This window comes from Palaemon carinicauda, chromosome 31 (assembly GCF_036898095.1).
Source record: "Palaemon carinicauda isolate YSFRI2023 chromosome 31, ASM3689809v2, whole genome shotgun sequence".
In the NCBI taxonomy this organism is placed as follows: Eukaryota; Metazoa; Arthropoda; class Malacostraca; order Decapoda; family Palaemonidae; genus Palaemon; species Palaemon carinicauda.
Window position 1 is genome coordinate 38,512,536 of NC_090755.1, and position 11,725 is coordinate 38,524,260.

An 11,725-nucleotide genomic window follows, 5' to 3' on the forward strand; every position below is an offset into this window, starting at 1 on the left:
CTTAAAAGTAATGTACCATTTACCAATGAGTTATAAACACTGTATATTTATCTCTCTCTCTCTCTCTCTCTCTCTCTCTCTCTCTCTCTCTCTCTCTCTCTCTCTCTCTCTCTCTCTCTCTCAGTGACCATTTCTACATATAGTATGTCCAAAGTTGAGACACAAAAAATAACAAATAACACTTACCTTGGATGAAATGCTCATTGTTAGTCAGCAAGACTTCGAAATATGTCAATTTGGGTAATTCTCCTTCCTTACCTTACTGCTGCTGATGAATTGGCAATGATATTCATAATAACTGAGAAGTTTTCTATGTTTTCATGTCCTAGTGGCAGTGCCAAGTTTCGGTATTGAACTTATGGAGCTTACTGACAAACATTAAGTAAATTTATACTATTGTTTAACAGTTTAAGAACGTGGAACTACTTATGTGTAGAAAATTCTGATTCTTTTTTTTTTTTTTTTTTTTTTTCTAGCGGCTGCTTCACTCACTCATATAAATGGAGATGATTATAGTCAATCTCAAATGCTGTGGCATCATCGGCCACATTCCATCGCTAAGTACAAAACAGTGTAGAACTTGGGCTTCCACGGTTGATGTTTTACTCAAGACTTGTTATTTCAAATCTTTACGATTGTTTTCAAGTGATTTAATTAGTTGTGTTTATTGTAAGTGAGAACAAGCTTTGTTACAGAGACTCTATCAACTGTTCTCTTTATTGTCTTTTTTAAAGAAATTGCATAATGATGTGAAATATAGATTCGTGATTATCATATCTTCATCTAGCTGTCACGTAAACAGGTTTTAGCCAGGACCGGATTAAGCCCTTAGAGGCCCTAAACACTTAAGACTTTGATTCCCCATACATGAACAGTATATGTAGTTCAAAATATAAACTAATAAACCACGCAAACTTTTAACCATAAAAATCAAATAAGAGTGAAAATAAGAAAGAAAACAAGTTTTATTTCTAAGTAAATTCACTTATATTAAACTTCCCTCCTCCTTTTTTTCGGCAAAAGTCTTTAATCAGATAACAACAACTGATCTATGTAATATAACTGTTTGTATAATTAATAAAGGGAGATAAGGCATTCAGCATGCATTCTTGCATAGTTGTTTTGATGGAGTTTTCAATACGCTTCAACTGAGAAAATGTTATGAATATACAAACACTAATGTTTACATTAGGGAAGACACTCATTGTTATCTTATACAATTCGTTTATAAAGTTCAGCCTTACTGAAACTTGGATCGACATTTTTTGTTTCTCTGAATTTATAACGTACATATAAATGAAACTGCAGAAGCTCAGCTGAGGAACTACTATTGAAATCCTCTCGGTAAACATCAATAAGCTGTTGACGGTAAGAAGTGGCATTATGTGGTGGTGGTTCATAACTTAAAAAAGAAAATATTTCTGATATGTCTGCATGGGGATGGGACCATTCGCCGCTGCCGATTCGCCGCCGACAGTTAGCCACTGACAGTTAGCCACCGCCTATTCGCCTCCGACGCCGTTTCACCACCGCTGATTCGCCACCGGCGAAAGAATAAGTGCTCCCATTATTTTTTTTTTTTTTTTTGGCCGGATAACTCTGAAAATTTAATAATTTTATAGTTTAACAAGGTCGTTTGCTTAGACTGTTTACAAGCATAATAAGTCTGTTTACTTTTTTATATAAAAATATTTCTCAATATTTTTATGAGTCTTCCTCAAGCCCTCAAAATGGAAACAGATATTCTTTCCAAACGCAGAAAGGAGAAATTTTACCACGATGGTTTTATTTAGGTTTTTGATAAATCATCCAAGAGTGATCCAAGCATCAAATTTGGCGCTGCGAACAAAGGGGAAGATACAGTGGACGGATCCACACCAGGAATAGCAATGTGATAAAGAAAATAAATGAGCACACTCATTCGGCCTCTGCAGCAAGTGTACAAGTTGCTAAGGTAAAAGTAAATTTAAAACGCTGTGCAGAAGAATAATTAAACGAAATAATTAGACGAAAAAGAAATGCTATTAGCTTAGCGCCAGCAAATCCTACCGATGTTCCGCAGTTGGCCATTCCGACTGCATATAAAATGTATAAACCTGATAACTTATCGGAAGAAAGGATTCTTTTGGCTGATAGTGGTCCAGAAAGTAACAGTTTCATTATATTTGGATGAGAATCCTGGGTACATTATCTAGTAGAATCGACATGGTTTGTTGACGGTACATTCAACATAGCCCCTATTTTATTCTCGCAAGTATATTGTATTTTGGCACTAAAACTGGATGGTGTTCATCCAATTCTGTATATCTTTTTAACAAATAAGCATCATTCAACTTACCTACGCTTGTTTGAAATGGTTAAATCATTGGTACCTAATCTAAGACTGGAGTGTATCCATTGTGACTTTGAACAAGCAGCTATTGGTGCTATGACAAAATGCTTTCCGGGAGTCCAAATAAAGGGATGTTTTTTTTTTCATTTAGCACAAAGCATACAAAGACATATATAGCTGCAGTCGGAACAACCAGGCAGTACAACAATGACCCTGATTTTGCTTTAAAAGCCAAAATGATACTTGCTTTGGCTTTTGTACCACCTTGTGACCTTGACATCTACACAGAAGCACTTTCTGACTTTTTGCCTGAGGAACTCATGCCAATATTAGATTGGTTTGAATATAATTATATTGGTATCTACAATAGGCGCAGCAGACGCCGAAGGCCACTCTTATATCCCCATGATATATGGTCGCAATATGAAACTACTTTAAAGGATGAAGGTCGAACAAATAACCACGCAGAAGCTGCTCATCGCAGAATTGCTTTTGAACTTGGAGCTAACCACCCAACCATATGGAAATTTATAGAAACTCTAATGAAATTACAAAAGGAAAGAGATTTAAATATGGAACAACTGATAACAGGACACAGACCACCATTAAAGCTGAAAAAATATAGAAGCGCTGATGAAAGAATAAAGAAAATTGTTCTCGAGTACAACAATGAAAGAGACGCTTTGGCTTATCTCAAAAGAATAGCTCATAACTATCAAATGAACTAAAGTTTCTATTTTTTTTTTTAGGTGTAAACCAATATAATTTTTTTACTTGTCCGTAAACAATAAAATGTTTGAATTACTTTTAACTTTTTTTACATAATAAAATGTTTAATTTTTACATTTCTTTAATTTACACTTTGCAGTAGAATAATTAGAACTGCCAAAATAAAGGAAACTGCAGAGGGGAAACAAAATAAACAGCTGTAGTTATGTTTCTGGTGGCGAAATGTCCCGGTGGCGAAATGGCCCAAGTGGCGAAAAGCTGGTGGCGAACTGGCGGTGGCTAATCGTCGTCGGCGAAGGAGCGGTGGCGAATCGTCACCAACCCGTCTGTATGTATCTCTCCTCTTTATCAGTAGTACTAAAATGGCCACAGACGATCACCCGGAAGTAAAAGGCATGGCCACAGCACAACACTAGGAAATAAAGGGCATGGCCACAGCTACTCACCCAGAAGAAAACATGTTCATATTTGTTGTCTGTTTACGGAAGTGAAGTACTATTTCATGTTTTTTGTTTACAAACTTTGAGTTGAAGGTCGTTTGATCAACAAACGGTTAGGATGTTCATCGAGATGACGTACGTATGTGTTTATAAGTGACCGGGAACTGTGGCACTATTAAAGTGAATTTGTTTACAAAACCTTGAGGGTGTAATAATAGTGTGGCACTATTAAAGGGAATTTGTTTACAGACCCTTGGGGGTATAATCATAGTGTGGCACTATGAATGTGATTTGTTTACAAAACATTAAGGGTGTGATCATATAGTGACACTATTAAAGGGTTTTTGTTTACAAAACATTGAAGACGTATTCATTTTATATTATCAACAAACTCATCGTAATGACGTACGTACGTGTTTATACGTGTCCAGGAACAGTGGCACTATTAAAGGGAAAAGTTTACAAACCCTTGAGGACGTAATCATAGTGTGGCACTATTAAAGGGAATTTGTTTACAAAACATAGAGGGTGTAATCATAGTGTGGCACTATGAATGTGATTTGTTTACAAAACATTAAGACGTATTCATTTTTTATTATCAACAAACTCATCGTAATGACGTACGTACGTGTTTATACATGTCCAGGAACAGTGGCACTATTAAAGGGAAAAGTTTACAAACCCTTGAGGACGTAATCATAGTGTGGCACTATTAAAGAGAAATTGTTTACAAAACATTGGGGGTATAATCATAGTGTGGCACTATGAATGTGATTTGTTTACAAAACATTAAGGGTGTGATCATATAGTGACACTATTAAAGGGTATTTGTTTACAAAACATTGAAGACGTATTCATTTTTTATTATCAACAAACTCATCGTAATGACGTACGTACGTGTTTATACGTGTCCAGGAACAGTGGCACTATTAAAGGGAAAAGTTTACAAACCCTTGAGGACGTAATCATAGTGTGGCACTATTAAAGGGAATTTGTTTACAAAACAAAGAGGGTGTAATCATAGTGTGGCACCATTAAAGATAGTGTGGCACTATTGAAGGGAATTATTTACAAAATCTTGAGGACGTAATCATAGTGTGGCACTATTAAAGGGAATTTGTTTACAAAACAAAGAGGGTGTAATCATAGTGTGGCACCATTAAAGATAGTGTGGCACTATTGAAGGGAATTATTTACAAAATCTTGAGGACGTAATCATAGTGTGGCACTATTAAAAGGAATTTGTTTACAAAACATTGAGAGAGTAATCATAGTGTGGCACAATTACAGGTTTTTTTTTTTACAAAACATTGAGGACGTAATCATTTGTTATTATCAACAAACGGTTTGAATGTTCACCCTAATGACGTACGTACATGTTTATACGTGTCCAGGTACTGTGACACCATTAAAGGGATTTTTTTCCAAAACATGGATGGGCATATCATTTGTTGTTATTAAGAAACGGTTTGAATTTTCGTCATTAACGAAGTGACGTAGATGTTTATACGTGTCAAAGAAGGTAGGTAGGTAGTTAGGTGTTTAAAGGGATTTGTTACGTTTACAAAACATACAACCATTTTGCAATTATATTTTTCCGTGCAAGGAGACATGTTATGTAGAAGCGTATACAGTAATCTCTTTCTCTCTCTACACCCGAGTCCCGCATCCCACCTGTCAAAGGACAAACCCTCGTCTACTGCTGGCCACCCAGGATATTTGCATTGATAGGGCTAAAGCACCTGTCCCAACCTGCACCGGACGCGTGCCCACCTCTTATATTCTCACACTCTAGAGGTGAGCCTTGGCCGCCAGCTGTTATCACGAACGCTAGAAGGTGCGTAAGTTTGCGGGCGCCATTGAAAGATGACACCGCCATGTAAGCGGAACCTTAAGTAGAAAACTGGTTTTCAATATATTCCCACCAAATCTGTCTCTCTCTCTCTCTCTCTCTCTCTCCCCCCCCCCCCCCTCTCTCTCTCTCTCTCTCTCTCTCTCTCTCTCTCTCTCTCTCTCTCTCTCTCTCTCTCTCTCCAGAAAATGAGCATCACCTTCCAGCTGTTACCCTGTCATATTTGGGGATAGGCCTAAGATGGGTTCAAACACACACCAAAATACGTGGGTGGATAATAAAAGAAACATGTAGTACTTAATATTTGTTTATTAATAGGAAACATTACAGTACAATAACCATACAAGATATTTTTGAAATTACATAGACAATAACATAACTAATGCGGATCAGCTTTATTTAAGTTGTTTTATCAACTCACAAATCTCCATTGATAATTATGGCTTGGAGTGACGCCAGACATATATACATGGACGACTGTTAAGATGTAAAAGATAATAAAGCAATACTGTGACCTCATTTTCCTTTAAATTGGATAATATTAATAATAATAATAATAATAATAATAATAATAATAATAATAATAATAATAATAATAATAATAATAATAATAATAATAATGTTAATAATAATCATAATAATGATAAAAATAATAACAAAGGAAAAATTACAGTAAAATAACCAAAGAATGAAATTGCACTCATCAGGATGAAGATATTATTCACTCACTTTCACAAAAAAATAACATCCCGTGACGAATACAGACAACCTAACTTCCAATGAAAGCGTAAACAATATCAATGAATGAAAGTACAAGATATATTTGACATTACTTTTATCAACTCTAGTTTATTTATGGGGAAAAATGTACAGTAAATTTTTACAGTGTGAAAATTGGCGTCATCGGGGGAGACGACTCCCCCGTATTTCATTTGAGGGATTCTGCTACTCTCACCCCTTTTTTTTAAAGGGACGAGATAGTGATGAGCGCAAACTATCCTTGGGGGGTTTGCTTACCCCTTTGGGTTTTTTCTTCTTCCTGTTCTCCTCCGCTTCCAGGTCGCAGATAATGGCTACGGCCTGAGAATCAGTGAGTGTCACACCTCCTCCAATTTCCCCTTCCATTTGGGTTAAGACGAAGTTCCCGGAACAAGTCTCGTCGACAGCTCCCACCTCAGCCATGGTGTTATCAAAACCCGTTGATGACGGCGTCTCGTTTATGACCGTAATCGTGAAGTCGGGTTGTGGGTCATTATTCCGATCCTCTTCATCTTCCCTTCTCTTAATTGTCAGGGTTAAAAACACCCCCTGGATCTTCTCTTGCCGAAGATTTTCTTTGAGAGTACTCCCCATGAACTGTATGGAACTCTCTTGAACTTCGATGGCGGTGATGATTTCTTCACTAACCGGACTACGCCGTATAGGTGCCCAGCTGCCTCACCAGCTGCTCCACGAGTGCATTTGCTTCCTGTATACCCTCTTGGAGGTACCTCTTAATTTTTCTTCCCTTTTCCAGGGTTCGCCGAATGAGCGCCTCATCTAGCAAAGGTGTATACATGCCTACGGGAATAAACATTGAAATATAAGTTTTCAGAAAAATAATCAAGGCGCGCGCACACACACACACACACACACACACACTTTCACCTCTTTGCAAACGATAACGGAGTTATGAGGGTCTATGAAAAAATATATATCACTGCAAATACATTTATTTTCTCCTCTTTACATAATCCATTTGTAGAGTTGAGGCCCTATGAAAAAATATATATCACTGCAAATATATTCACTTTCGGCTCTTCGTCAAAAAACATTTGGAGTTGGGGTTTTAAAAATATATATCACTGCAAATACATTTAATACATTTACTTTTACCTCTTATTACAAACATGTATTACAGAGTTGAGGTTCTATAAAAGATATATATCACTGCAAACACATTCACTTTCACCTCTTTGTAAAATACATTCTGAGAGTAGGGTGTCTATAAAAATATATAACACTATAAATAATTTCACTTTGGAAAATACTTTGAAAAACTTACTCTTTGGGATGTAGCAAACCTCCTCCCCCAAAAGATGGGCATCGTTATTGTAGGAGTTCTCCATTCTTCTATCTTGAAAATTCAGCTATATGGAGCAAAGGTTGAGGTGTAGGATATATATATATATATATATATATATATATATATATAATATATATATATATATATATATATATATATATATATATATATATATATATATATATATATATATAGTAAGCGCCTATATACAAACGCACACACGCACTCAGGCCTACAGTTTAAAGGATTCGCTCACCGCTGCCTATGGTTTAAACGTTGACATCTGACACTGCCTCCCTCGGACACAGCTTCTTCAGTTTGGTGTGAGCACTCCCCCCATGTCGTTACGCCGTGCAGTTACACAAGTAAGATTTTCCAGCATGAAAAATCTTCCTCACCAAGTATAATATTGACTTATCAGTGAAATTTCAAAATTATTTATGATGTGTATATTGCGATTTATGTTGTGTCAGTGAATTTGCTATTTAATTTTTTTTTTTTTCAGAGAAGAGGGGTGTGAAAAGGAAATTTGAAAAGAGCGAGTCTCATCTCCCTATCAAAAAAGAAAGATACATCTCGGAAGTAAGTACTGTTTAATATAAAAAAAAATGTAATGTATTGTGACAATATCTTTTTTGAAATACCTCAACCCAATGATTATTGTAAGTTTAGTCTGAAATGAAGAGTCAAAGTAGAATATGATCTATGATGGGGATTCAGTAGTTTCCTTTGTGTGTATTTATAATCGTTACGTGTGTTTATAATTTGTCTTTAGAATGTGCGCTTAAAATTTGACTTAGACCTTTCAAATAAACTACACCAGGACCCTTTCTCTCTCGTTCCAGCGCTTACGACTGGAGGGAAAATGCCTGAAAAAAAACCCGACTCATCCCGCAATTTCAACATCCTCAAGAGGTGATGTTTCACGTTTACCGCCTCCCACACCTGGGAGACCTCCCTCAACACCTGTTACGGGACAGACGCTGTATCTCGTTAACAGGGACACTTCCTTCAACCATCTGTACGTTGTTGGAGAATTCACCGCCCCCTCAGTAAGTGACCCATCCTTATTTATGTTAATTTGTGGGGATTAAATTAGTGTGCGAATACGGGAACATTTTAAATACAAAACATCTAGAGCAAAGATTGTAGGACTTTTGATCTCGACTATGAGCAAGCTAAACTTCCAAAAATTGGGGGAAATGGAAAACATGCCTCTGGAGCTTTGGCTCCCAGCAACGATTATTAACGCTAGTGAAATCGATACACTCTTAGAAAAATGGGAAAGTACTATTGAAAACAAATTCCTGTGAATAACCAGTGAATTAAGGGGGAGTGGGTGGACAGTTGCAGGTGTCAAGAACTTCAAACTCTTTTTTCACCGTCAAGCCTTAATGTCTGGAATGGGTGCATACATTTTTCCTAAGAAAGAAGTCCGTGGAAGCGAGAAAGTTTCTAATCCCTCTGGGATTGGAAATTCCTGTCTAATTCAGTCTCTGGCTGCCTACTTTATCGATAACACCAGCCATCTCCACACTGGGGAAATATTTCCCGCACTGTAAATAGTATTCAACGTTGCTCGGAATAGGTAAATTTTTGTAACCTTTCCTTTCCCATCCAATGGGAAAACATTTCACGCCTTGAGTTGGCAAATCATCTCTCCATTTACGTTTACGAAATGGGAAGATCCGCAGACGGTGAGTAAGTGCTTCAACTGTCGAGGCGAGGAATAAAAAAAATTCCAAGCATAGTCCCACTTTTTCTCTTAGATGGAGAGCAAACATGTCTCATTAAGGATTTCCATTCCTTCGTGAAATTCTTTGCCCGGATAAGATCTTCCAACCCTCTTTACTTTTGCCATAACTGTCTATCCCAGCATTCGATAACCTCTAAGCAAGAACAGCATGAAGCCAGTTGCGATCTTGCTGTAACATTGAATTTTCCCCATGTAGGAAGCACAGTAAGATTTAGAAATCAGCATAAGACACAAAAGTTTCCTATATTTGCGACTTTGATATGGAATCGGCTTTAGAGAAATAACCCGGTGCATATGGTGTAGAGGTAATGCATAAATCAATAGCATACTGCTACAACATTTTCGATTACAGAGGACAAAGAGCGGCTTCTAGTTATTACTGCGGAAACGATTGTGTTGACAAGTTTCTGTCAGATCTTAATGCTTGTTGGGAGTCAATAAGAATGCAATGGCAAAATTTCCCCATTCATATGACGGCGGAGGATGAGAGAACATTCCCAGAGCAGGACGTATGCCAATTGTGTAAGACATCATTCAAAGACGGGAGTGATAAACAGAGACATCATGACCACGCCAGTCATAATAACAATTTTATTGGGGCCTACTGTAGGCGGTGTAATTTATCATGTCACAAGCTAAAATCGAAACTCCCCGTTTTTGCACACAATTCGTGTTATGACTTAGGCCTCTTCCTTAAGTATCTTAAAGATAAGGTCCAAATCAGGATCATGACGAAACAAGGACTAAAAATTCAGCGAATGTCTGTTGAGAATTTAATTTTTCTCGAGTCTCTAGTCTTTCTAGGGTCTTCTTTGGATAGTTTAGCTTCTGAATATTTTAGGGATGGGAGGAAAGCACGATTAATGGAGGAAATTTTAAGCGGGATAAAGAATGAGGAACTTAGGGCTGAAGTTATTCAGGGTAAATTACCATTCTGCTATGACTATATAAACAGTCTTACAAAACTTGAGGAAAGGCAGTTACCCCCCCAATCTGCCTTTTACAACGGACTAAAGGCGCATGATCTATCGGATGAAGAGTATAAATGCACCCAGCGTGTTTGGACTATCGGCAAATGCCAAACGCTGAAGGATTTTCTTCTCCTATACCTCATTGTAGACACTAGCCTTTTAGGGGATATTCTCATTTGGTGGCGTGATATTCTTTATGGTAAATATGGTCTTAATTTACCGCACTATGTTTCACTTCCATCCTACGCTTTCGACAGCTTTCTTAAGATGAGTAACATTGAGTTGGATCATGTCTATGATGAGGAATTGTATAATCTTATCAGGCACAATGTGAGGGGGGGGGGGGTAGTTCACTTCTGTTGTGCGGCAGTCATTCACAGCCAACAACCATGAAATAAATTCTTCTTTTAATCCAGACTTCCACCAAAGCTCCTACATTCTATATTTGGATTTCATCTCTCTATACGCATCAGTCATGACTAGAAACCTCCCCACCGGTTGGATTCATAAACTTTCTGATGAAAAAAAAGATCTGTTTTTAGGAAGGGGCATTGAAAATGTTATTACGGATGAGGATAAGGGATACTGGCTCCTCGTCACTACAAAAGTACCTTCAGAAGAAGTTGCTAGAGCCACTGATGAACTTCCCTTATGTTTATCCCATGAAGAAGTCATGTTTATGAATCTATCTCCCTATTGTAAACACGTACTAGAGAAGGAGGAAGGGCAGATGACTGTGAAGTGCAAAAAGCTTATGGCCCTCCATCGTAGTAAAAAGGAGTATCTTATTTCCCTTCCCCTTCTACAGCTGTATATAGACTTAGGTGTGGAACTGGAAGCTGTTCATTCAATCTATGAATTCAATCAAAGTGCTTACATGAGCGATTTCATCAAAACTAACATCGAAGCGAGGGCAGCAGCAACCTCATCAACAGAGAAAAAAGCTTTTAAGGCCATGAGTAACTGCGTCTTTGAGAAGACTTTACTCAACCCTTTGAAATATGCGGAAAAAAGTAGAGTTGTCACGAAGCCAGTGGCTTACTTAAAAGAGGCCCGCAACCCGCGGCTGAAATCAAGCATGCGCTTGAGAGAAGATCGTGTTATCTGCACTTCCACCCTTCCACAGGTTGCCATCAATGTGTATAATTTTATAGGATTTGCCCTTCTGGAAGAGGCCAAGTTTGATCTCTATTACTTCTTTTATAAAATACTCAAGCAAAAGTATGGTGATAAAGCCAACTCATTTATAACGCCACAGATGGTTTCATTTTTGCTCTGGAAGATTCCGACCTTAATTTGGAGTTTGCTCAAGAACCCCTGAAATCGTATATGGATTTTTCCAACTTTGATGTAGATCACCCGCTTTTTAATGATGAAAGAAAAGTAGAGTTGGGGCTTTCAAAATCGGAAACTGATAGTACACCAATAGCAGAGGTGAGAATGTTGAAGCCTAAAATGTATTCTCTGTTACTTTCAACCAGGGGCATATTAACAGGGTAAAAGGTATCCCACGCCACGTACATTCTCGTATGAAGCATGATCAGTATTCTCAAATTCTGGAAGATCATCGAGTCAACTAT

At 37.5% G+C, this 11,725-nt stretch overlaps 1 protein-coding gene across 1 annotated transcript; it reads left to right on the top strand.

Moving 5' to 3' along the window:
- The first annotated feature begins 2,568 nt into the window (after positions 1-2,568).
- On the top strand, positions 2,569-3,060 carry LOC137624680 (uncharacterized). Its single transcript, XM_068355640.1, has one exon. The coding sequence runs from the start codon at positions 2,569-2,571 to the stop codon at positions 3,058-3,060; it is 492 nt and encodes a 163-aa protein (XP_068211741.1).
- Positions 3,061-11,725: the final 8,665 nt, after the last annotated feature.

Bases quoted from the DNA above. Each gene is read 5' to 3' on its own strand.
- LOC137624680 (XM_068355640.1), top strand. From the start codon at position 2,569: ATGATACTTGCTTTGGCTTTTGTACCACCTTGTGACCTTGACATCTAC.